Raw genomic sequence first — 25,619 nt, forward strand, 5'->3', positions numbered from 1 at the left:
TCAACGCTATCAGCCAATGGAGAGCTGCGTTATGAAATTGCTTCACGCATTAACGCAACCTGGATGAAGTGGCGTTTCACAACTGGTGTCCTTTGTGATCGACGTATCAACGAACGTCTCAAATCTAAAATTTACCGCAATGTTGTCCGTCCAGTCGCTCTTTATGGTTCTGAGTGTTGGCCGACCATAAAAGACAATGAACGGCGTCTCGCGGTAATGGAGACGAAGATGCTACGTTTTACTAGTGGCGTCACACGTTTAGATCACATCCGAAATGAGGATATCCGCGATCGTTATGGGGTTGCACCGATCGTGGAAAAGTTGCGAGAGAGGCGTCTTCGATGGTATGGTCACGCAATTCGTGCTAACGAGAATTCACTTGCAAAGATTGGTCTGAACATCGAAGTCGATGGTAAACGACCAAAAGGCAGACCTAAGCAACGGTGGCTTGATACGCTGGATGGGGATTTGAAAGCCTCGAGATTGCACCCAGATCAGGCATTCGATAGAGCCAAATGGCGAAGCCGATCACGACGAGCCGATCCCGCTTGTGAACGGAACAAAGGCTGAAGAAAAAGAAGAAGGAAGAAGATGGACTAGTGATTTCCAGCCTGCCGTCGAACTGAACTTAGCGAGTACTAGCCATAGTATTCTTGTGTAAAAGCCGTGTTGTCATGGTCCTTCGGGAAATGAGAACAAAATGCTAACTGCCGTAGAATAACGAAGTAGCAGAAGTAGTGCAAGTATTCTGAAAAGGATAGCGAAAGGTAAGAAGGCAGGTATTGTCAATGAGAGGGGTAAAAAGTACCATGCTAAATGCCAGACGATTGTTAATAAATATTACAACAAACGCTCCACGAAACCTACTCCTTTCAATCGAGACCAATCTCATGATAAGCTCGAACAGGAGAAAAAAGTAGCTAAGCAGGAACGATCCACTGTTGAAGTACGCGCTGTAAAATTCCTCAGCGATATGGCTAGGAGTCACTTACGAGCGACGCTGGCAAATAGTAATGTTAGAAATTGGCGGCGAAGCTACTAACCAGCGTTGAGGCCAGGTTTCCGCTACCAGTTATCGGGTATCTCTTACTTAGCCAAGGGGAACACTGAGGACATATTTCTGCTTCGATTCTTTACAGATAGTCTGTGGGTATTACAGCATAGCATACGAAGATCAGTTCTCTAAGGATATCACCACTCATGCGCCGCTGAGATCAGCAATGATTAGTGGAGCATGAAACTCAGGACGGGATGAGATCATCACTAGACCTAGCGAGAGATTCGGAGCCGCTTGGATCAAAAAGGGGAATTGAGGGCGCATTGGTTGAGGGAGTAAACACGGAAAAGAAGTAAGAACGCAAAAAATCGCAGGAGTGTTGTGGAAATTTGGCAATGGAATCAGCAAAGTTGATGGAAGAAGGGAAAGATTGGGTGGGGTTACGGAAATAGCGTGTATGAAACGAAAAGGTTTTGAAGTTATCGCGGGCAAGGGTGGCATCGACGCTCAACAAGTATTTCTTACGTGCTGCTTTAATCATCGACTTCACAGTGGGAGCGGATAGCCTTGAAAAGGGCAAGGTCGGTGTTATTTTTTGAAGTTCGAAACTTCTTCCACAAAGGACGTATCAGGCGGATTTTAGTAAGGATCTCCGTTATGAAGTTGGCTAGAGGGGATCGAACACGATATTATAAAAGGTGCCAAAAGCTTGATCACACGTTGAGTTGCATAATATGTGAACTTAGTCGATAGACGCTAAAGCTGAGTTTAGACCGTCAAAGTTGGCTTTGCGGAAGTTGAACTTAGTAGATTTACACGCAGTTCTGGAGTCTGAACAGGGAAGCTCCGCTTCAAATTCAACTGGGGGATAGAGAGCGTCAGTTCTGATATACGGGGATGTGAAAAGAAATAAAGAGAGTTGGGGCGCGTGGAGGTTGGAAAGGAAGAGATCCAGAATGGGTGCCAAGGAGTTTTTCGTGGTATTGAATTTCAGGGCAGAGCAAGTCTTCAAAAAGGAAGAAAGTAGAAGGGAAGACTGGGAGAGGTTGTTGGAAGGAATTGGAAGGTTAGGACGATTAGGCTAGTGAAGCATGGACGGTAAAAATCTTCGCAAAAGAAGAAAGGGGGAAAGGAATCTGACAGTAAGGAGTCCAAACAAATTGTCAGACAATTCTTCGTACAGGTGAGAAGGGTAAACACAGCGGACGTATATACAAGATACAATCAACGGGAGGGAGTTGGGTGGGGAGACACGAAGAACACCATAGTTATAAGGAGAGCCGGAAAAAGAGAAGATGAGTTCGGCGCGAAGTGTACCTTTTATTGCAATTAGGATCTCACCGCATTTGAACTTACGGAATGAATCCCGGTCCTTGTCACAGCAGAAAGTGGAGTACCCTTCGAGGAACTCGGAATTTAATATAGCATCTTCCAGCCAGCTTTCGTAGATACAAAATGCATAGTGTTGCTGAGCCACTGCGGATAAATTGAAGGTCCTTGGTTCTTAAACCCTTAAGGTTCTAATAGAACAGACCGAGAGTAAATACGGATCCAGTTACACTGCGGCGAAGAAGGTGGGTTGTACTGAAATTTACCCGCGAATTGGTCCACTTGTATGGCTGATGAACACACCTTGTCGATGACGTCAATCTCGTGAGGATAAGTGACCTTGAAAGATGGTATCACTCGGTCGGTGTTGTTATGGAAAGCCTGACATCAAATAGAGCGTTAGGAATTGACAGCGTAAGTGAGGAAGCAACAAATATGGAGAGAAGAGAAACTACAAAACGATTGATGTAACGGCATCGTTTAAAGTATCTACAAAAAGGACGACAAACTAGTATGCGAAGTTTACAGAGGTATTTTGTTTCTATGCACTTCCTGCAAAATATTCCCCAACATTTTGGAAGGGAGAGATTTAGACCTTACACTGAGAACCGATTGGCGAATATTAAGGTGGTTTTAGTCATGGGCGATCAACTATCAATGGTGAACTGGATTTTAGAGAAACACTGGGCGTATAATGCCGACGTCTGCCAAATATATGTAGAGTTTAAGTGGACTCAGCACTATACAAAATGTATATTACTACGATTTGACATTCGAACCAAAGTAAACCGGTTCATAAAGACGAAGATCTCAGACACAATAGCTCAAGTGTGGGTCCAAAATACGTTAATTGACCCATCTGTCAACCAAAAAAAAATTAAAAAATAGAGATGGGCTGACCCCTATACTTTTCAATTCAAATCCCGGGTAGTACTCGGGAATGTAATCAGAAGGCTCTCTATGGACGCTGGGGGTGTGCTATTATTTAAGTCCGACTAGAGATTGCCACGAGCTGGTGATATTAACACTTTGTCCCGATCTTTTCTGGATGCAAAAGAGACGCTGGTAAACCTTGATATGGAAGTGAAGGGTGTCAGACTTAAGGTAGACGAAAATGAAAGTTATGATGCAAACAAGAATATAATTTTGAAAATGTTGACAATTTTACATAAGTAGAAACTAAGAAAATAAAAGTTATTACTCAATGATCACCTGACATGTGATATAGCAGCGAAGCGTGGACGTTAACTCAGGCAGTAATGAAAAAAACTGAATGTCTCTGAAAGAAACGTCCTATGCAGAATATTGAGTGCAATTCGCGGGAAAATTTGTAGTCAGCCATTATGGTACGACTACAAAGACTCCATTGGGCTGGCCATTTACAACATAGGGGCGAGGCGAGAATACCTAAATAAGTTTTGTTGAGGATGCTGGGAGTCCTTAGTCCGCACTTACTTGATGACGGACCAGATCACTTGGAAAGCAAGTTACCCTTGTGGTCTACGGACCCCTTTTTTGAGTTAAACACCCAAGTTTTTAAAAATGATGATATTCAAGGGGAAAAATGACGGACGAAAATTTGAAAAAACACAGTTGACGTTTAAATACTATTGAGTATAAGAAATTGGAGCGCGCGATCGCTGGGCCGAGTTAGTTGGAGGCAAATATTGCAGCTGTGAAGAAGACGAGAAAATGCGATCTAACTAATATCTATCAACTTACCTCTTCTTTCATTTCCTGTACGTGAATATGGTAACCTCGAATGATGCCGTTACGGTCCTTTTCTAGTGGCGGTTTCCACGCAACATGAATTGACGTCGAATTAAGTGGGGTCGCCTTAACTTCTTGAGGATCACCAGGCACTGTGATAGTTCATTTGCGAAAAGATTGGAAAAAAGAAAATGCTGTTAATATCGTTATATTGATGTCATTTCGGCTTCTAAAAATTGATATTTAACAATTAAAATATTAAAATGTAGTAGAGGGTTCGGGGGATACGAGAGACCTTCGTTTCATTTTGTTACACGTACTTGGGGTTTACCCATTTCAGAGTTTGAATAAAATTTCTTGGTTTTCGTTTATTCGACTATTATCTGACCCTAATTCTTTAGGTTTTATTCTTGTTCCCTATTGCCTATTTCCTATCAGTCAACCTCCCTATAACCTTCTAAAGGAGTAGTTGTACTCGGGGTTAAGTAATCTTTTCTACGTTATTTCAACATTTACAAAGCATTTCCTCCGTAACAGTGATCATACCAAACTATTAAGTACAGTCATAGTAATATAATGATTAGAAAGATGCACGGGAAAATACAGAGATTATTACCAACCATCAACTCTCACTCGTTAGTATAGACATACCTGAAGAATCCTTAATCGAGCAAAATCACAAAAAAGGAGAAAAATTTTCTTTCCAAAAAAATGAAACTCTCAAAAAATTTGGACTGTTTCAAAAATATTTCAATTTCCATAAAATCTTTATGCAGTTCAAATTAACGATATCTAGTAAAGTTTATTAGGGCTACAAAAACGAGTTAGATTGAGTTACAAAAATGTTAGATTTTATCCAATATCTTCGTTAGCTAAGTGAAAGATATTCAAAAAACAAACTTTGTTCGAAACATTTCATAATATCAACACGAATATATAAAAATTAGTCCAGTTGGATGCATTTTTGGAGAAAAATTTGTATATTTTTTTTAAAAATTTTTACTTTTATGAATTCAAAAAATTCAACGTCGGAAAAAATCAGATGTCCCAGTCAGAATTTAAAAAATTTCTACCTATCCAAAAATGGGGTATCTAATCAAAAATTGTAGTTTTAAGTATTGAAAGATCAAACGATATTAAAATGTATCTTATTTTAGCAGAACTAGTTGTATTTGTTGCTTGGGAATTTCGAAATTGAATTCTAAATTCAAAAAACTCTGGAAATTTTTAATTTCGTTTGAACTAATCATGAACTATTCAAAATCTTATTTTATAGGTTCCAAAGTGACGTTTTTCAAACAAAAATCAAAAAAGATATTTGTATTTTAGATACAAAAAAGAATCTTTTCGTACACAAAAACCACACGCAAAAAATTTCAACTATTTTTATTTTCAAAAAACATTTCTTCATACTCACTTTTTCGTGCTAATGTTATCGAGAGCATATTAATTCCGTTTTTTAAGATATAGTAGATGCACGAAATAGCACATTTCATATGTTTCAAAAAATTGCATTTTAGGTTACACCAAAATTTTACAAAAAGTTGGAAAATTTGAGTGGAGTTCAGAATATACACGCACAGGTGCACCGAATCGGGAAGAGAGAAAATGAATTTTCAGAAAATTAAACTTCGCATGGGAAATTTCTTTAAAGTTTAAAGTTTTTGTTTAGAAAATTCAGTCTTAAATATTCACGTATCAATAAATATATATTCAAGTATGCATATATATTTTGGTTTGTATATGGAAGCGATCCGTAAATAGGTTAGCGTCCTGCGAAACTCATTGAATGGAAATGCCTGTAAATTTTATTTATCCAACTAAGTTCTTATTTAAGGATGTTTAAAAGGCATAACTGAAAGGATAAATCCACTCCTGGGTGAAGGCAAAATACTGTTATATTATTCGTAATGAAAAAAGATAAAATAAATCCTCTCATTTTTGAAATATATGAAAATAAAGAAGGACAATTAAAAATGGACGGCACATTGAATTTTGGGTTATTCACGTCGACTTTATCTCTGTACTTAATTCCTTTATGAATAAGCAATAACCTTTCATGTGTGATTTGTTCGTGTTCGGTTTTGTGTACGTGTGTATCATAATGAGAAACTTTTAATGGAGATACGGAAGTAAACATTGCAATTAGCTCTTGCACAGTTCGACTTATGTCTTACTTATTTGGTCCTTTTAAATATTACACTTTTGTTGCTCAACAACTTCTATCAAGCAATTTTGAATTTTTCTTATATGCTCATATCCTTTTGCTTTAAATGCTGCCCATATTCAAATATTTAAATCCTGCGTGAATTATACAAGATACGTTAGACTTTATTAGACCTTCAATTTCTTCAAATACTGTGGAACGTCCACTGTAATTCAACCCCTACAGTTCCATTATCGAATTCCACTTCCAATTGCACGCGGTTATCACCGCTATCAAAATAGCAGACATAGAAGGATGAGGGCAACCTTTTCGTGCTTTTTTAAGAATGACAATCTATCCAGAATGGTCCTCCTAAAAGAGAGTTGAACGAGAAATTGACAAGGCTTCAATCGAATCCGCGCAATTGTTGGATACGCAGGCAACAAGGATATTATGCTCCAGGCGTTGGAATAAGTAGCGAATGAAGTGATCCTAGCAGTCAACAAATTCAAAATGAAAAGCCAAGCGAAGTCGCAATGTTAGATTGAGAAAGTATTGGGTTGGGGAAAAGAAATGTCGTATTTTGTCAATAGATGGCGACACTTAAGCATATTTTGTAGCGACATGGTAATGACATGTCAGCACCAACATGGCAACGCCTCTCAACAGCTGATATGCTCAACAAAGTAACGTCACTATATGGATCGACAAGGATATAAATTCGACGCCATCCGACTCTTTTACACACTCTTTCTCTCGACCTTCTCGGTGCTTGTTGAATAAATGGGTAGAACCTTAAAAACATACTTTTTCATGTTTCTACATTGGTGACCCCGACGACTAGAGTTAAAATAAAAAGTGCAGTGATCTTAAATTTCTATACGTTCAATCGACACCAAGCGCAAGTTTCAAAATGGCCACCGAATCCAAATCGCCAGAGACGCCGAAAACATCCCTTCAGGGTGATTTCCGGCCGCCGATAGCTAATCGACCAGCAGGCGTATTCGTGGAAGCGGCACGCATACAAAAATTTCCGTCATTTTATCGACCCGACCCGGCATTTTGGTTTGAGCAGGTAGAGGCTGCGTTCCACACTAATCACCTCACGTCGGACGAAACAAGATTTAAGTACGTGATACAATTTGCCGAGCCGGAAATCCTTCCGCATGTAATCTCGATAGCACGCAATCCTCCGGCAACAAATAAGTACGAAGCCGTGAAGGAGAGGATATTGGCAGCATTTGCAGAGTCCGCCGAATCCAAGCTGCGACGACTTTTCCAAGGGAAGAATTACCTGCAGGACTTGGGAAACACTGGCGGAGAGCAGGTAACTGACGCCATGCTAAGATCGTTGCTACTTGAGCAATTGCCCGAAAATATTCGAATAGTGTTAGCAATTTCTAACGAAGCAGACGTCGATAAATTGGCGAAAATGGCGGATTTAATGATCGAGATGCAACAACTGCCTTGCATTTCCACCGTTCAGAAGGCATCCACGGAAAATGATGTCTTGGAGCAAATATTGAGTCGAATTGACCGACTGGAAATCACGACACGCAACCGGTCCCGATCCAAACAACGGAGCACCAGAAGGCAAAGATCAGGTTCACGGAATCGAGGGTTTTGCTTCTTTCATCAACGGTTTCGGAAACAAGCGCGTAATTGCCGACCGCCATGTAAGTGGCAAAATAATTCCGCGACTTCGGAAAACTAAATTCGTCGTCCCGAATTTCGGCGGTCTAGGACGACCCCTCTCACAGTAAACCCAGCCGATTATTAGTACTCGATCGGAAAAGCGGCATGCATTTACTGGTGGATACCGGTGCTGATATTTCAGTTTTGCCTAAAGACAAAAATCAGCACACGCCAATGCAATTTCAGCTTTATGCCGCCAACAATACGCCGATCAAAACATATGGACATCGCATCATAACGCTCGACCTCGGCTTACGACGACCGTTTACCTGGAGGTTCGTTTTAGCGGATGTTCGACAACCAATAATCGGTGTCGATTTGCTGCACCATTATGGCTTATTAGTGGACCTACGCAGGAGGAAGATAATCGACGAAAAGACCAACTTATCCTGCATCGCAAAACTCACCGACACCATAACTTGTGGTATGACAACACTGAAGTCTAGCGAAAGTTATCATGACATTCTGAGAGATTTTGTCGACATCACAATTCCATCTGACGGAGCGAAGGTGATGGCTCATGATATCTACCACCATATCCTGACTAAAGGACCGCCTGTTTCTGACCGACCCAGACGATTAACGCCCGAAAAACTGCGCGAAGCAAAGGCCGAATTTGACTACATGCTACAACAGGGAGTTTGCCAACCATCGAGTAGCCCATGGGCGAGCCCGTTACACTTGGTACGGAAGAAAAACGGACAATGGAGACCATGTGGAGATTATCGGCGTTTGAACGCTATCACCGTCCCAGATAAGTACCCCATCGCTCACATTAGTGACTTTGCGCACAAACTGAGTGGATGCAAGGTATTTTCCACGATTGATCTGACAAGAGCATACCACCAGATTCCTGTAGCTCCCGAGGACATTCCCAAAACAGCTGTCATTACTCCTTTTGGGCTTTTTGAGTTCCGAGTAATGACGTTCGGTCTACGTAATGCCGCACAAACTTTCCAGCGGTACATTGATCATGCACTCCGCGGATTGGACTTTTGCTATGCATACATCGATGACATTCTTATCGCTTCTAAATCGAACGAGGAGCATCGGAAGCACTTATTGACGATATTTAATCGACTCCGTGAATACGGATTATCCATCAATATCGATAAATGCAGCTTCGGAACATCTTCTGCCGAATATTTAGGATATTTGGTGAGCGAAAATGGCATCAAGCCCCTTCCAGGACGAGTGGAAACCATTTTGAATTTCGGAAAACCGTCAACAATTGCCGATTTGCGACGATTTCTAGGAGCTATTAATTTCTATAGAAAATCGTTGCAGAATGCAGCCGAAATTCAAGCATCTCTCCACGAGTATCTCATTGGTGCAAGGAAACGGGATAAACGCAAAATCGAATGGAATCCACGAGCAGATGTCTCATTTGAAAAGTGCAAACAGCAAATTGCCAACGCTGCGTTACTACGACATCCCATTGAGAATGCACCGTTGGCCATCAAATCAGACGCATCGGACACGGCTATGGGAGCAGTTCTCGAACAGTGGAACAATGATGTTTGGGAACCGCTCGGGTTCTTTTCGAAGAAGTTCTCCGATACACAACGTAGGTACAGCACTTACGATTGAGAACTCCAAGCAATCTACAGTGCAGTCAAGTTTTTTCGCTACATGGTCGAAGGTCGTCCGTTATTAATCAAAACCGATCATAAGCCGATAACGTTCGCCTTCCAACAGAAAGCCGATAAAGCTAGTCCACGGCAATTAAGGCAACTGGACTATATCGGCCAATTCTCGACCAATATCATATACGTCACTGGCGAGGAAAACATTACAGCAGACGCCTTGTCCCGAATTAGTGCTATTACATTGCCGGTTGCCATAACCACCGAAGAATTAGCTACAGCGCAACGAAACGATGAGGAACTCCAACATCTACTGCGTTCTGAAACGACCTTGGATTTGAAAAAGTTGCGAGTTGACGAGAAGGATACAATGTTGTACTGCGACGTGTCAACTTCCCAAATACGGCCGTATATCCCAATACTTCTCAGGAGGAGAATATTTGAGATTACTCACCGACTATCTCATCCAAGGGGACGCGTCACGAAGAAGCTGATTTGCCGAAAATATGTCTGGTCTAGTATGTCCAAGGACATTCTCGAGTGGGCACGAACATGTCTAGCGTGTCAACGAAGTAAGATTGGACGACATGCAAAACCATCGCATGGCCAAATCGATATGCCGGACACGAGATTCAGTCACGTACATATCGATATTGTCGGACCGCTAACGCAATCACAAGGTCACTCGTATGTATTGACTATGATCGATAGATTTACTAGATGGCCTGAAGCGGTTCCGATACGATCAATTACGGCAGATGTTATCGCAGACGCATTCTACACCAACTGGATTTCACGATTTGAAGCACCTACTATATTAACATCGGACCAAGGATCCCAGTTCGAATCCTTGATCTTCCAGTCGCTGACGCACTTAGTGGGTTGCAAAAAGATTCGAACCACTGCATACCATCCTGCTTCTAACGGATTGATTGAGCGATGGCACCGATCGATGAAAGCAGCTATTATGTGCCACAACAACCGTGAATGGGTCGAAGTGTTGCCAACGGTTTTGCTCGGTCTTCGTACAAGCGTTAAGGAGGATATTGGCGCAACCGCTGCTGAGCTAGTCTATGGGACAACGATTCGCATCCCTGGAGAGTTCTTTCTTGACGAGGAAATGCCTCCCGATCCGAAATTTTTCGTTGAGAAATTTCGTCACCATATGACGCAAGTTCGTGCAATGCCAATCTCTCGACATGATAGAAAGAAGGTGTTCGCCCACAAGGATCTTTCTACATGCTCACACGTGTTCATGCGGATTGATCGAGTGAAGAAGCCGCTAGAGCATCCGTACGAAGGACCATATAAGGTGTTAGAAAGACTTTCCGACAACGTTTTTAAAATGGAAATTCAGGGCAAAGCAACAAATATCAGCGTCGAGCGACTAAAACCTGCCTATTTCGAAGTAACATCTGATCCAACGGAAGCAGCCCAACGACCAATAAGTTTGGCTCCCAAAACGTATGCAGGACCAAGAGCGAAACCAGCGAGTGAGAGGCGAGTAATATTCGATACGTAGTTTTCCAGCCGTTAACCGTCAAAACTACTCAGGAGGGAGCAGTGTAGCGACATGGCAATGACATGTCAGCACCAACATGGCAACGCTTCTCAACAGCTGATATGCTCAACAAAGTAACGTCACTATATGGATCGACAAGGATATAAATTCGACGCCATCCGACTCTGTTACACACTCTTTCTCTCGACCTTCTCGGTGCATGTTGAATAAATGGGTAGAACCTTAAAAACATACTTTTTCATGTTTCTACAATCTTGTGCACTTATCGCATCGGGTCATACTATACGGCGATTTGAAGACGACAATATGTGCTACAAGTGTCTCTTTGACAGTGTTGTGATCGTACGTTTCAGTCTCAAGTTATAGCGTGTCAAAGATGGTGTCCACCAAGCAAGAAATTCGTCATATTTTAAATTTTTACTACCTGAAAGGTAAAAATCCAACGAAGACGGCCGAAAAAATTTGTGAAGTTGATGGGACCGATACTGTAACAATTCGCACAGTACAGCGTTAGTTCGATCGATTTCGTTCTGATGTAGTGGATGTCGAAGATACACCCCGTACTGGTAGGCCAATCGTCGTAGAAACCGATAAAATCGTCGAAATCATCGAAGTTGCTAGATTGGCCAGGAACTGGGTATAGACCATAAAACCGTTTGGAACCATTTGCAGAAGACTGGATTCCAAAAAAAGCTGGATGTTTAGGTGCCACACGAGTTGACAGAAAAAAATCTCTTGGACTGAATCAACGCCTGCGATGCACTACTGAAACGGAACGAATTCGATCCATTTTTGAAGCGGATGGTGACTGGTGATGAAAAGTGGATCACGTACGATAACCATAAGTGGAAAAGATCGTGGTCGAAGCGCGGCGAGGCGGCCCAAACCATTACCAAGCCCGGATTGACGGCCAGGAAGGTTTTGTTGTGTGTTTGGTGGGATTGGAAGGGAATCATCCACTATGAGCTGCTCAACTATGGCCATGCTCTCAATTCGGTCCTCTACTGTGAGCAACTCGTCCGTTTGAAGCAGGCAATTGACAAGAAGCGGCCAGGATTGGTCAATAGGAATGGTGTCGTATTCCACCAGGACAACGGTCGGCCTCACACATCTTTGATCACCCGCCCAGGAGCTTCGGGAGCTTGGATGGGATGTCCTATTGCACCCACTGTATAGTCCGGACCTGGCACTAAGTGATTACCATTTCTTTCGGTAAATGCAAAACCCTCTTGGTGCTACTAAGTTGGCCTCAAAGGAGGCTTGCGAAAACTGACTGTTTGAGTTTTTTGCAAATAAGGAGGGGGGGGGGGGCGATAATTCTAAGTATGTTTCAAATAAAGCGTCAAATTTCGATTATAAATACGACATTTTTTTTCCCCTTTCCAAAATATAATTTTGATCAGTTGGAACAAATCGTCTGTGTCGGCATGCTCTTGAACGGCGGCATCTTTTGTGGTCCTCCTTATAATGAAGTTGAAAAAAACGCAGTAATCCATGCATCTGTAAGATATTCGCTATATTCGTAGACCGGATAGCTCCATACTCTTCAGAACAGCATCGGCCCACATGAAAGAAGCTTTATTGCAAGCGAATGAGCTACAGATATGTTAAAATATGACCATCAGTTGCAACATCTTTCCACCGACTTCAAGGCCGCCTATGATAACATACCAAGGGTAAAACTATTTACGGCCATAAGAGAATTTGGTATTCCGACTAAATTAATAAGACTGACTATCTTGACCCTGACCGGTTTACGAAGCTGAATAAAAGCAGCAGGCCCACTCTTCAGACCTTTCACCATCAATATCTTAGACCGCTAAGATAGCGAGATTCGTTGTTTTTAACCTGGCGCTAGAAAAGAGAGGGTGAAAAAGTGAAAGAAAAATCTCAAACTCTTAAACGCATTCAAGAGGGGAATCATCCGAAAACTGTTTGACCTCTTGCAGGAGTATGGGCAATTCGGTAGCCAATAAAACGATGAAATTTATGAATGATATCACCGTTTGGTCGTGGCGGGTGACCTAATCCGTGTGGGCGAGGATATTCAGTCCGGGAAGCCTTTAAAAGTAAAATCTACAATAGAAAAATAATCCGGATATCGGAAGTTCGGCGCTTCAGGTATGACACTGACATTCAGTTTTAGGTTGCAGTAAATTTGCACAAAAAAAGACAATTTTGACCCATAATAACTTCGCTAAGAATGGTGCGATTCCCACCAAACGTTGCAGCATTATACCCTACGTATATTACTGCATAGCTTTATGATTCGAAGAGAAACTTAAAGAGGATTTCCACTCAATTTAAAAAAACAATATGGTAACAATAAACACGGTAATTAATGTTTTTTTTTTTAACTTTGTTTAAGTAGCTATCAGTGTAGAGGGTACTTTGAGGCCTAGACACCATACAGTGGCAGCTTCATGATTTTTTTCAAATTTTTCTTTTGTGTAGTTTTAGTTCTGAGAGCGGGTCCCCACTCTTGCTTTAAATGTCAAAAATGAGACCAGTTTTGGAAAGTACTAATCCTTTCATTTGATACTCCTACTGACTATATTTCGTGAAATAAAATGTTATACGCCCTTTTGTGTGTATGCGGACTCCTCCCCCCTTCCTAAACTCAGCGTAGAAGAATGGTACTCACTGCATGCGATGGGATCCACAGTTCCCATTTTTCCACAAAAATTTCGTATGAATAGGTGCAACCGTTTCTAACAAAATGTATGTGACAGACAGATGTTCGGATGACCAAACAGACCGATTTAAATCAAGTTTTGTTTCGTACAAAACGTTAAAAAGACATGTCGAAACCACCTGCCTTGGCGGAATCAAAGGCGTAGGCCAGGACAACAGGAGATATCAAATTGGCGATTTCGGCGTAAAGCCGGGGTGTTTGGAGTCCAGGCCTAGACCGAACATCGGTTGTTGCGCAGTTGATGACATATAAGCTTTTAATTGATTCCGTGTTGCTTTACTGTTAGAAAAGTAGTCCGATACTTTTAACAGGACTATCCTCTGGAAAGTTTCTGGAGCAATAATCGAAGGAGACTGAAGACTGATCCCGCCATGCTGAGACAATGAGCAAGTAACAAGATAGATTGAAAGACTTCGTCAGTACAAATATGATATAGTTAGCTAAAAAGGAAGAATATACGGAAATGTCCATGCTTTACTTCGTCCGCTGCGTCAATCAAACTGCAGATATTATCACAGTTGGGAAAAAAATATGGAATAACAAAACGTTATGTCTTATATGGACGAAGCCCGCGGAACTAGATGACGAGCATATTCGGCTAATATTAAGACAACTAGGAAAATATTTCGGCGCACAACCCTATGTTGAAAGGTTACTGAGCGCAATTTCACTCAAGGAAATGCATGAGGAAATGTCCGGCATAGATCTAAGTGCCAAACAAATTCTGACAAGAGTACTGGAACGATTTTATAGGATCCATGTGCGAAACGATGTTGAAGACAAGTGTTAGAAGCGTGTTTCAGTTAAATTGGGTAAAAAGAAAACCAAGGGGCGAGGTAAAGACCTGTAAAACTGTTGTAATTTGAATGAATAGTTAACGATGTTGCCACATTACTATCCGAAACAGAATGAGAAAATCGCCGCACCCTCATGATGATGAATTACTTGAGCAAGTGGCCGGAAGTATACCCGATTCCAAACCAGAAATCTTGAACAGTTGGACAGTTGGTATGGTTCGAAAAACCTTCAGAATAATGATAAAATTCTGAATCCTAACTTTTGAAAAAATCTGTTATTTACTGGGAATGAAGGAGGCCAGAAGCTCACGACTCCACCAGTCAATTCAAGGCTATTTAACGAAAATCAGTGCGATTAAGCTCACCACATTCTGAGGGCTTTTCGAGCAGCATAAATCCCAGCAAAGATATTTTTGGCACAATATACGAGTATGTACACCGGATAATTTAAAACTCGCACCCCGCCTTGACAACCCTAGCCAATAACAGAATATGTGAGGGAATCCAATAAGTTATGACCCACAAGAGGCTTAAGTAGAGCAGTCACTCGGTAGAAGAGTGAGTCTACTCGCAGCTTCTGAAACTATTCAATGCAGGTCTTAGTTGTGATGTTGATGACTGGAGGAAGAGGATGAATCTCCTTTCTTCGGAGTATAGCGATGAAAGGAATGGCCATAAAACAAAGCATTAAGTCACTTTACACGAGACTGGAATATAATACTTAAAGAAGAAGAACACCCATGGAAGAACGGGCGGCATGACTGACATAAAGGAAATAATCAACACCTGCGAAAAGGCCAGAAAGAGGAGCGTACTGGGAAAGAAACTAAAGGCGATCACCACGACACAGGTAAGTCAGGAGGTAGTAGTAAAATCGAAGGAGGAATTCGTACCCAACTACGTAATCAATAAATCTAACGAACACTTTACTCAGGAACAGCTTTCACTACTCAATAAAGGCTTGCACTTCACCATAAGAGACCCCACTTTCCCCAAAGAAGCGGACATTCGAGAAGAAATTCGGCGACTACTAACCCCCGCCAAGCGAATAGCCATAAGGAAAAGGCAATCGTCCAACCACCGCAAAACCATTAAGGATTTGAAAGAGAAAGCCGTTTTTTTACTTACCAGCAGACAAGGGAAACGCAATGGTCATCATGGACAAAGAAGCATACGCCATTTGGCATAGGGACCATATGCAATGGGGAAGACCAACAGCCTGCAGATACCCTGTTGAACAAGTTGTTCAAATTCTTTCCGCGCAATAGCCAGTTTCTGGGGTGGTAGGGGACGCACCTTCGAGAAAATCGGGGAACCAGTAGTATTAATGTGGTGCTGCACATTGTGCTTCACTGGTTTCGAGAGACTACACTCGGTAGTAATCTGGCTAAACTTTTGGAGGAGTGTCCGAACACGAGAGTCGGTGATGTCTTCCAAAAGAACGGAAAGGTTATTGTCAGCATGAGATACCATTTGGCCCGACGAATTAAGGTTGGTCGTGGGGTCTATAAGGGACTTATTTTGCAAGTCCACCAGCAACCCATAGTGACACAAGAAGTCTGACATCCGCCAAGTATCCGTAAAAAGTTAAAAGAAGACAAGTTTCACATTATCAAGAAGGACTCTCTGCCAGACCCCGTTAAAAGAGTAGAGAAGTACTGGAATGCAAACTCATCATTAAGAAAGCAGCGGAACTGAGAATGCCTAACCCATCAAAGTAATGGAATATTAGTATCCTTCGAGCGTTCCCAAGCGTACCGATGAAAGAAGAATGGATCACGACACACGAAAACTGATGCAAATGGAGGAAGAAGGCCAAACTGTATAGAAAACTGGCCTTCACATGCATGAGTGAGTCCTATTTCACATTCAGAAATAAGTTTTATAAAACAACCCCCGGGCAGCAATGGGCAACCTTCACTTACCGCTGCTATGCGAAGTATTTATGGAGAATCTGGAGAATGAACTCGAGGAGGCTAGATCAGATATTTGGACGATGTACTAACAATCATCAAAAGGGAAGGAACAAAGAAACAGGAACGATCCTCGAGAAACCTAGCGCACGAATTCACAATGAAGATCGAAAAGGAAGGAGAGATACCTTTCCTGGACTTACCAATAATCCGGAAAAGAAGGAACATTTATAGGAAACGGACTGGGACAAAACGAACCATCGCATACACCTCAAACCACGATTTCTATCACAAGATTGCGGCATACAACTTCATGATCCACAGAATGATCACACCACTCAACACATCCTGAACAGACCCCAGAAAAACGAATACAACAGGATCATCATCGTAAATCGGACCCAAAAGAAACTACCCCAATAACTTTTGACATTCCTCCTCCATTACCTAAGTTGCGAGATGATTGCCGAGGATGATCGTGATAAAGTTTTTTCCTTCTTTTTCGGGGGAAAGATCACCCTTCCTCGTTTCGGAACTATCTAAATTTTTAGACTGCGTGACGGAGCTTTATGAGCGATTACCAGAGGAGCAAAAGGTTGTTCTGTTTAGTTGCATCAAATACAGGCTGACAGGGGATGCCTACTATTTGATATCCACGGCGAACTGTAGAACAATTAGAGATTTGGAATTGACTCTGAGCAATGCGTACGTCCCAAAGAGATCATTAGATGAGCTTCGAGATGAACTTAGAATGTACAGACAGTGGCCCGGAGAGGAACTGGAGGAATATGCACAGCGGGTTAGCTTATTGCTAAAACGGACGCAGGATGCCATTAGGGTGAAGTATCCTGGGGGTGATGAAGGTCTTAAAAAAGAATTTGAGCGCGATTGTATCGGTGCTTTTAAGGTAGGTGTATTGAATGATGGTACAAGAGGGCATCTGGTTGGTAGAAGTTTCACGACATTAGAACAAGCTAAAGCAGATGCCATTTGTTATGAGGACGACTGCCGAAGGCTTTTAGGTTATTCGCGTTTCAGTGATCGCCCCTTCGGACAGTTTGCGGGGAGTAGCTTTGAGGCTACCAGCAAGGTTCCTTTCGGGAGTATGTCATATACGACCGGGGGAAACTACAAGTCACCTTTGGAATCTGCACAGTACTCGCCGGCCTCTAATAATGTCAGCAGTCACAATAACACTTCTTCCTCCTCGGCTGGACAGGATCCCCGGCAATGTCCTTCGTCGAGTTTAGGACCATCCCTTGGCAGGAAAGGGAAAATTGTAGATTGTTTCAATTGTGGGAAATTCGGGCACCGGGCAAGGGAGTGTAGAATGAGACAGGTTGAGCCTTTTTGCGTTCACTGCCGGAAGAACGGACATACCTCGGGACAATGCTCTCCACAGAAATCTCCCCGGTCTTCCCAGCAGGGTCGACGTAGCGTAAACTTTGTAGGATTACAAGATGATGAGAGGGCGTAACATATTAGCGAGCAGGGGTTGCCACAGTATTGGGACTTTTGCGCTACGCGGGATCATGACCCTTCGAATTGCTTGCGCAAGTACCTGGCGGAACAAAACCAATCAAAAAACGAGTAGAAGCCGTCCTTGGGGGAGATGAGACGAAGAGTGAGGTACAGGAAGGGGAATTTTCAGAAGTTGAAGTGTACTGTAATGGCGTGATTGAAGTCCCCGTTGATATAGGAATTAAAACACAACTATTACTACTTGTAGACACAGGGGCGGCGTGTAACTTAATAAAAAATTCACTAGTGCGGAAAGGAGTAGGTTTAGATATAACCGAACAAATTAGGATTAGTGGACTGTTTGGGAAGAAAGGAAAACACTTGGCAGATGTAAAGGTCGGGTGAAACTGGGTTCGGAATGGCACAACTGTGATTTTAATGTGGTTGAGAACCAGGAGTCCCTCCTATATGATGGAATTTTGGGGAGGGACTTCTTGCAGGGGCGCGCCATCATTGATTGTATTTCAGGAATTTTAACGGTATCCAGGAAGGCTTACGGACAGGTTAATACGCATCGTGGAGTACATGATTCTTCTCAGAGGACGGAGAAAGATACTGAGGAAACCGAAGAGGACGAACTGGAGGGGAGAGTATTTCGGTCATTGTTGGATGAAGACTGTGAAAGGAATTTTGCGTCGGTACAAAGTGGCGAAATAAGGAATGAGAACGTTCAAGTAGGCTCGAAGCAGCTGCACGGCAGGAGTGCGGAAGCTGTGACGGAGGATACACGAATAACAATGGAAGAGCTGCAGAGGGCGGAAAAAAGCAGCAACAGCGTAGCGTAGGAGCTTAAAAACTGAGAAGGTTCCACACGAGAGGAAGCAGAGCTAGAAAATATTAGGGTAGGTCCTAGGGAGGAAAGGATTGTTGAGTTACCCGTAGAGTTTGAAGAGACCCGAATTTGTCTTCGTCGGGAAGTAGTGCCGGGTGTATTTATAAGTAATGCCGTAGTGAAACCTCGAAATGGGAATGTTTTCATTGGGCTCATCAACGTGAATGAGAAGGAAGTGAAGCTTAGGAATCTTAGGCCTGAGTTCGGGTATTTGTCTGACTATAAACTCTGGCGGTCGGAGGAAGGACCGAGCCGAGCCGGGGGAAAAAACTTTTCGCCTATGTGTAGATTTCCGTGACCTTAACACTAAAGTGGTACCTATGTCATATCCATTGCCACGGATTGAGGATATCTTGGATGAACTTGGGAACTCTAGATACTTCTCTATACTCGATTTGGCGCAAGGATACCACCAAGTGCTTATCGATGAGGAGGATAGGTGTAAAACTGCATTCAGTTTCTTGTACCAGCACCTGCAGTTTAAGAGGGTACCTTTTGGTATTAAAACTGCTCCTTCATTTTTCCAGTCTTTGCTGAACCAGGTTTTGACAGGCTTACAGGATATAAAATGCTTTGTATATCTGAATGATGTAGTCGTGTTTGCCAAAAACTTGGACGAGCACAACCGACAATTGAGGGAGATATTTCAACGATTCCGTGAAGCCAGGCTGAGGCTTCAGCCAGTGAAGTGTCAGTTCCTGCGAAAGGAGATAACTTACTTGGGGCACGTTTGCTCAGAAGATGGAATTAGACCCGATCCCAAACTAACAGAGAAAGTCAGGGATTTCCCGCGGCCGAAAACCCCCAAGCAGATAAAATCATTCCTTGGGTTGGCCAATTACTATAGAAGATTTGTACCCGGTTTTGCGAATATTGCCGCGCCTATTAATCACCATCAAAATTTAGTTGAACTTGAAAAATGTAATGAAATAGGCTATAACACAGAGCATAATATTGAAAAGTTTGGTGAAGATCTTATCTTATCTATTGTTAACGAAGTTGTACTAGATCCTTCGTTACATTTGTTTACTGCAATCTAAGATATACTGGAACGTCAGTATCAGTGTGCTCATATTATTTCACAATTTCAGTTTGCAACTTTTTTGAAGTCGTAAATTGTTTTATTGCGTGGATATTGTTTGAAATGACAGATGAAATCTGTCGCCATTTTTTTAGTTTTCAGCCAAAGTCGTGGGGTCGGAAAATTTTATTCACTTCCAGACCTGCACCACTTACACGTCAAATAGACATGGCTTCTCAGACTTAATGGTAATTTTTCTGGTCAGAATTGAAACGCCTAAAATAGACAATGCACGAAGAATATTTCAACAAAGTTTTTAAGCCGTAAAATCTAGAAAAGGCACAGAAGCCATTAAGGTAGATGAAAAAATTATAGACACGTGAACATCAGACTTGAGGCAGAGCTTTATCGATCGTTTTCCTCCTCCTCCTGAGGTTTTTTGTGGATATATTTATTACTAGCTAAAACTGTAAAGTAAAAAAGATTAGGATAACTTCTTTGTGTTTCAACCGAGGATTCTTTTGAATAAGCCCACTGAAGGCTACTAACTTCAATTTGAAGATTCTTTTTTTAAACCATCCTCCTCAGACTTAATATCAGAGATGGATTACCGAACTCATGTTGTGTTATCCTACCTCTTAGGAATTCCAATAGAAAAATCCTCCCTTAGCCTACTTTTATCCAAGTTTACATCACTCAAAGCAAGTATGAAAACTTCTAATACCCAATAGGTAATTTATCAAGGTGATTTTCAACCGCTCAGATTGTCCTAATTCCCAGAATTCGTATGTACGCTAAGTATCAACGAATGGATTAAAAAGTTTTCTGTCATCGTCGTCGTCATATCTCCCAAATCGTTCAACGACGAAATCTTAGGACATTTCGTAAAATGGTGGTGACACCGACGAGAACGCAGAACGTTTAAATATTCATTTAGGTAAGCATAAAATGTATATGGCGACGAGAGTTTATCCGAATTTTAATAGGTTTTTCGCTCTTCGGGATTTCAGGAGAAAAAGAAAACTTTTTCCTAGATTTTTATACTACTTTACATATTTTCACAGTAGAAACTTTTCATATATAATTTTCACCAGTGCCTTCAGTTATTTTTATGACTCTTCATATTTTCTTGGGTACATCCATAAAGCGTTTAGGATAGAACTTTTTAGTGGATTTTTTAAAAATTCATGGATATTACTATAGATGTCTGAGGTTGATGTGATGTAAAAAAAGAATCCTTGGAACTGAGAATTTTGGAAGGCCGTAATCATGAGGCCATGTTAATGGTTTGAGTATGGATTTGCTCAGTTTAATATGGGCTAAATTTATTTCGAACTCAGGTTCATTAGATCTAGATATATTATTTTGCCTCTACCGTAGATAGTTTACAGTAGCAGCAGTTGATACTTCGGAAGCGACTTTTTTATATGTAACCACATATTTTACATACAAAATAATTGTAGGCGCGGATGGGAATCTGTCAAGAGCAATTTCATCTGGCTCAATTTCGGAGATAACTTTTGAAATATTCAAATATTTCAGACGAAGGAAAATGATATCTTTTAGCACCTTCACCAAATCAAATTTCGTCTCCCCATGACTACTCTCTTGCATGGCTACAGGACATATCACTTTGCATATTGCCTTCACAAGAAGCAACTCGAAAAACGAAAATATATGAAGGCAGACTATCTACTCACTTGGCAGTCACATCTTGAAACATTTTGGTGTACATATTTTCCCAAGAATATAAATGTTGGTTGACGTGAACTCCACGAAGAAAATTCAATTTGCTCAAGTTAAGCTGTCTAGAAAAATCGAAGAAATATTTTGTTCGAAGTTCCGATCGCTATTCTTTTTCTTTTAGGAATTAACCGTGGCCTTTCATGAAGCCTCCCCTGCTCCCATTCCTTTCTTTCCCGAGGGTGAATAGCAATATTAAATCAGGTTGTGATCTTTCGTGAAGAAAGCCATAACAACAATGCAGAGTCCAGAGTAAATTATGTGGTTTCCATTATCCCCTAATTGGGGTATAGCGCGGCAGCTCCACACCCACCCACGAGCCATCGTCATTGGCATACCGAAATGCGCTTTAGTTTTTTTCAACTCTTCTTGAGAAGCCTGCTCTATTCTTCAACCGTTCTGCAGCCTAATTTTCTGGGAGACTCGACTACCAATCCCGTCTTTTCATCTATCAGGTCTATCAGCTCGTGTCCCACACCCCGAAGTATAATAGTTATTCATTATTGGGCCACAGATTGCGGTGCTAGATACATCCATCAAGTAACAGATGACGAAGTTCTAGATGGAGGGAATAGAGTCCAAGAGGATGCACCGAAAGGAGCCCGTGGTAGTGTAGCCCCGCTACCGACCGAATTTCTAGCAAGGCATCGAAATTGATAATTAGAACGACAGCATAGGTATTCGCGGCCTGTTTAAAAGAACGAGAAGGGGAATCGTAGAAGCTAGCGACGTGGCTTGCTACCTAACCCGGAAGACTTTTGAGGAAGAGAAATATTATCCGCTGTGACTCTGAACATCAAGAATGCGATCAATTCTGCAAGTTCCCATCGAATCATCGCAGGACAAGTACCAAATTATATATTAAATATAATTGTCGATCACTTCCAACAGGAAAAGCTACTCTACGATTCGGACGAACGGTCGAAGATGTAGAGAAAGCGCTTGCCATCTGTACTTCTATCACGCGTCGACAGCTCAGTTTTCTTATATGCGGCACTGCTATGGTTACCAGCACAAACCATCTTAGAAACTCGTAAACTGCTTCTAGGTGCATATCGGCTAAGCGGTCTTCGAACATGCCTCCTTCCAAGGATTTATATCTGGAAAAGAACCTACAAGGACGAAGCATCTCAGTCCCACTAAAGCGCTCAAAATGGCCAAGGGCGGCTAAGTTTCAGGTTCCAGATACCTACAAAGGAAAGTGTATTTCACTAAATCGTTCTTACGACGTACTTTCTTCTGATAACATTAAGATTCGAAATATTGGGAACAAAAAAATCGTTTACTTAAAACCCCGGAGAAATCGTGAGATTGGACTAGGGTCCTGTTTAATGATGGAAAATGTGGTAAGCTACATGGATGCGACCTAGACCACAATAGTTGCAACAGTGAAGTTTGTGCACCAACGACTAAAAGAAGCAAAATCTAAATGGAGACACAGAAGGAAAATTACCACAATTAGTAAGAATGAGCCGCTAACGACTGGATAGTCCGGGGAAGGAGTACTAGAGCTTTGTTTTCTCGGGAGAGTCCGGGGCAGAATATGGGAGATCTTAATCGGCTGAAACCCGGTGTACACCTCTTCGCTACAGATGCGTATCCACGATGGAAAAGCAGACAGGCAATGAACCGATTTTAATAACACTTTGTTTTATATAAAGCCTTAAAAATAGAATAGAATTTGCAACAATAGGATTGTGTTAAAAACAGATTGATTTAAATCTCGCCGGTGGCAGAGGAATCTGTATTGTGACTGGATAGCAAATACGACTGAACTCAGTTGTGAATTAGTACCTGAGCCAAACCAGGTTAATAGCTACGAGAGAGGGTAATACTGACCAAATTGTCTCCTAATGTGTCGTTACGATTTTGAATGAAGCGCTTTAACTAGGTTCAAGCCCTAGATCCAATACTATTATTTCTGAGTGGCCACATTCACCGCAAATGCCGGATTTTACCCAATATTAGCACTCAGTGCCAACCATTTATGAATTCATCATCATCATCAACGGCGCAACAACCGGTATCCGGTCTAGGCCTGTCTTAATAAGGAACTCCAGACAACTCGATTTGGCGCCGAGGTCCACCAATTCCGTACCCCTAAAAGCTGTCTGGCGACATGATCTACGCCATCGCTCCATCTCAGGCAGGGTCTACCTCGTCTTCTTTTTCTACCATAGATATTGACTTTCCGGGCTGGAGCATCCTCATCCATACGAATTAGGTGACCCGCCCACCGCAATTTGTTGAGCCAGATTTTATCCACAGACGGTCATGGTATCGCTTATAGATTTCATCGTTATGTAGGGGGCCCAACATTTTTCGAAGGATTCTTCTCTGGAACGCGGCCAAAAATTCGTCGTTTTTTTCTAAGAACCCAGGTCTTCGAGGACTGGCAAGGTCTTGTACAGTAAGAGCTTTGACCCTATAGTAACATGTTTCGAGCAAAACAGTTTTTGTAAGCTTTATTTATCTATTGCATCGGCACTAAAACAGGACAGCCAGAAATGAGATGGTCTAACGTCCCAAATGTCAAACCATACATTCTGCAGTGGTCGTAATCTATCCGCTGTCTCATTATGAGCTTTTTATGAACTTGAATGGCGACCACACCGTCCTGGCTCATATAAATCAGCACACAGCCATCTATTTTACGAACGGCTTCCAAACGTAATTCACATGTTTGCCGTCGATTGCCTTCGACTTCCTACACTCAAAGATTTGAAAGATCGATCATTCCTTCGCGTATTAAGTGGAGTCAGCCCAAAGTCTGCCTTGCAAACAGCTTCATGCACTCGCCTGCTCTTTGCTGTAAAAATAAGCGCGCAGCGACTCAACTTGGCGGTGATGTAGTGGCTGTACCACGCCCCTGTCTCTAATATCAGGAGGCAGGTTCATGCGGCCCATGGCAGAGTTGAAGGATGATGCATTCGGAATTTGGAAATGGTAGTCCATATCAGCCGCTGGACGTTTTCCCAGTCGGTCTTCATCCACGGTAATATTCCGAATGCATATACCAGTGAAGAGATAGCGAATACATTCAAAGCGCATATTTTACTTTTCCCATGAGATGCGATTTCAGTACCAGCTTTACAATTCGCAGGAATTCGGACAGTAGAGCATCCTTCAGATCACCAACTCGCGGATGGGTCCCTTACAGAGTGTGCAGTTGTGATTGACATCGATTTTTATGAGCAATTTTTGCATTTCAAATTTTAATAGAAAATTCCATGGGCATTTTGATCATATATAACCGTTGGGTTGGTCCTACCTTCAAAAGACATGTGTACTAATTTGACAGCTGTCAATTTATTAGTTTGTGAGATAGAGCATTTTGAATGAAGCAACTTTTGTTAGTTTGAAGAAAACGGATAAAGAGGAATTTCGTGTGTTAATAAAGCATTGCTTTATGGCAGAATAAATACTGTTGAAGCCAAGACTTGGTTTGATAAACATTATTCGGACTTTACAATAAGAAAGTCAATTGTTGAGAAGTGGTTTGCCAAGTTTAAACGAAGCAAAAGGCATTGAGGACGACGCACGCAGTGGATGTCCCAAAAAGGCTGTTAGCGACGAAAACAGAAAAAAAATTGCACAAAATGTTTTTGAATGACGGCAAAATGAAGCTGGTCGAGATAGATGAGGCTCTAAAGATATCAAACGAAAGTGTTCAACACGTCGTGCATGAATGTCTGGATATGCGAAAGGTCTGTTCAAAGTGGATGCCGCGCGAGGATACCAATTGACAAAAAAACAGCAACAAGTCGACAATTTTGAACAGTGTTTAAAGCTCTTTCTCCATAAAAAAACCGACTGTATACATTGGTATGTGGCAATGGAGGAAACGTGGTGAATTTCACACAAGAATCAAAACGATCGTCATCTGAGTGGACTCCAAAGCGTGCAAAGACGCAACAGTCTGGTGGCAAGGCTTTGACATCAGTATATTGGGATGCGCATAGTATTATATAATATTGCTATCTTGACAAGAGAAAAACCATTAACAGCGACTATTACATAGCGTTATTGGAGCGTTCGGAGGTTGAAATCGTGGAAAAACCGTCCCATTTAAAGAAGAAGAAAATATTGTTTCATCAAGACAATTCACCGTA

General features: G+C 41.9%; 1 protein-coding gene across 15 annotated transcripts in view; it reads right to left on the minus strand.

Annotated features, from left to right (window-relative positions):
• Nucleotides 1–25,619, minus strand: part of LOC119652655 (tyrosine-protein phosphatase Lar) — a 994,202-nt gene that overhangs the window by 13,908 nt on the left and 954,675 nt on the right. For 9 of the 15 annotated variants that reach the window (XM_038056909.1, XM_038056910.1, XM_038056920.1 and 6 more), the window contains 2 exons: nucleotides 5,454–5,462; nucleotides 4,049–4,188 (listed from right to left, as the gene is read on the minus strand). In XM_038056909.1, the coding sequence (XP_037912837.1) occupies nucleotides 4,049–4,188; nucleotides 5,454–5,462 (149 nt within the window). The remainder of the gene's footprint in view (nucleotides 1–4,048; nucleotides 4,189–5,453; nucleotides 5,463–25,619) is intronic. The other 6 variants (XM_038056916.1, XM_038056919.1, XM_038056915.1 and 3 more) reach the window with 1 other exon arrangement.

This window comes from Hermetia illucens, chromosome 3, assembly GCF_905115235.1.
Source record: "Hermetia illucens chromosome 3, iHerIll2.2.curated.20191125, whole genome shotgun sequence".
In the NCBI taxonomy this organism is placed as follows: domain Eukaryota; kingdom Metazoa; phylum Arthropoda; class Insecta; order Diptera; family Stratiomyidae; genus Hermetia; species Hermetia illucens.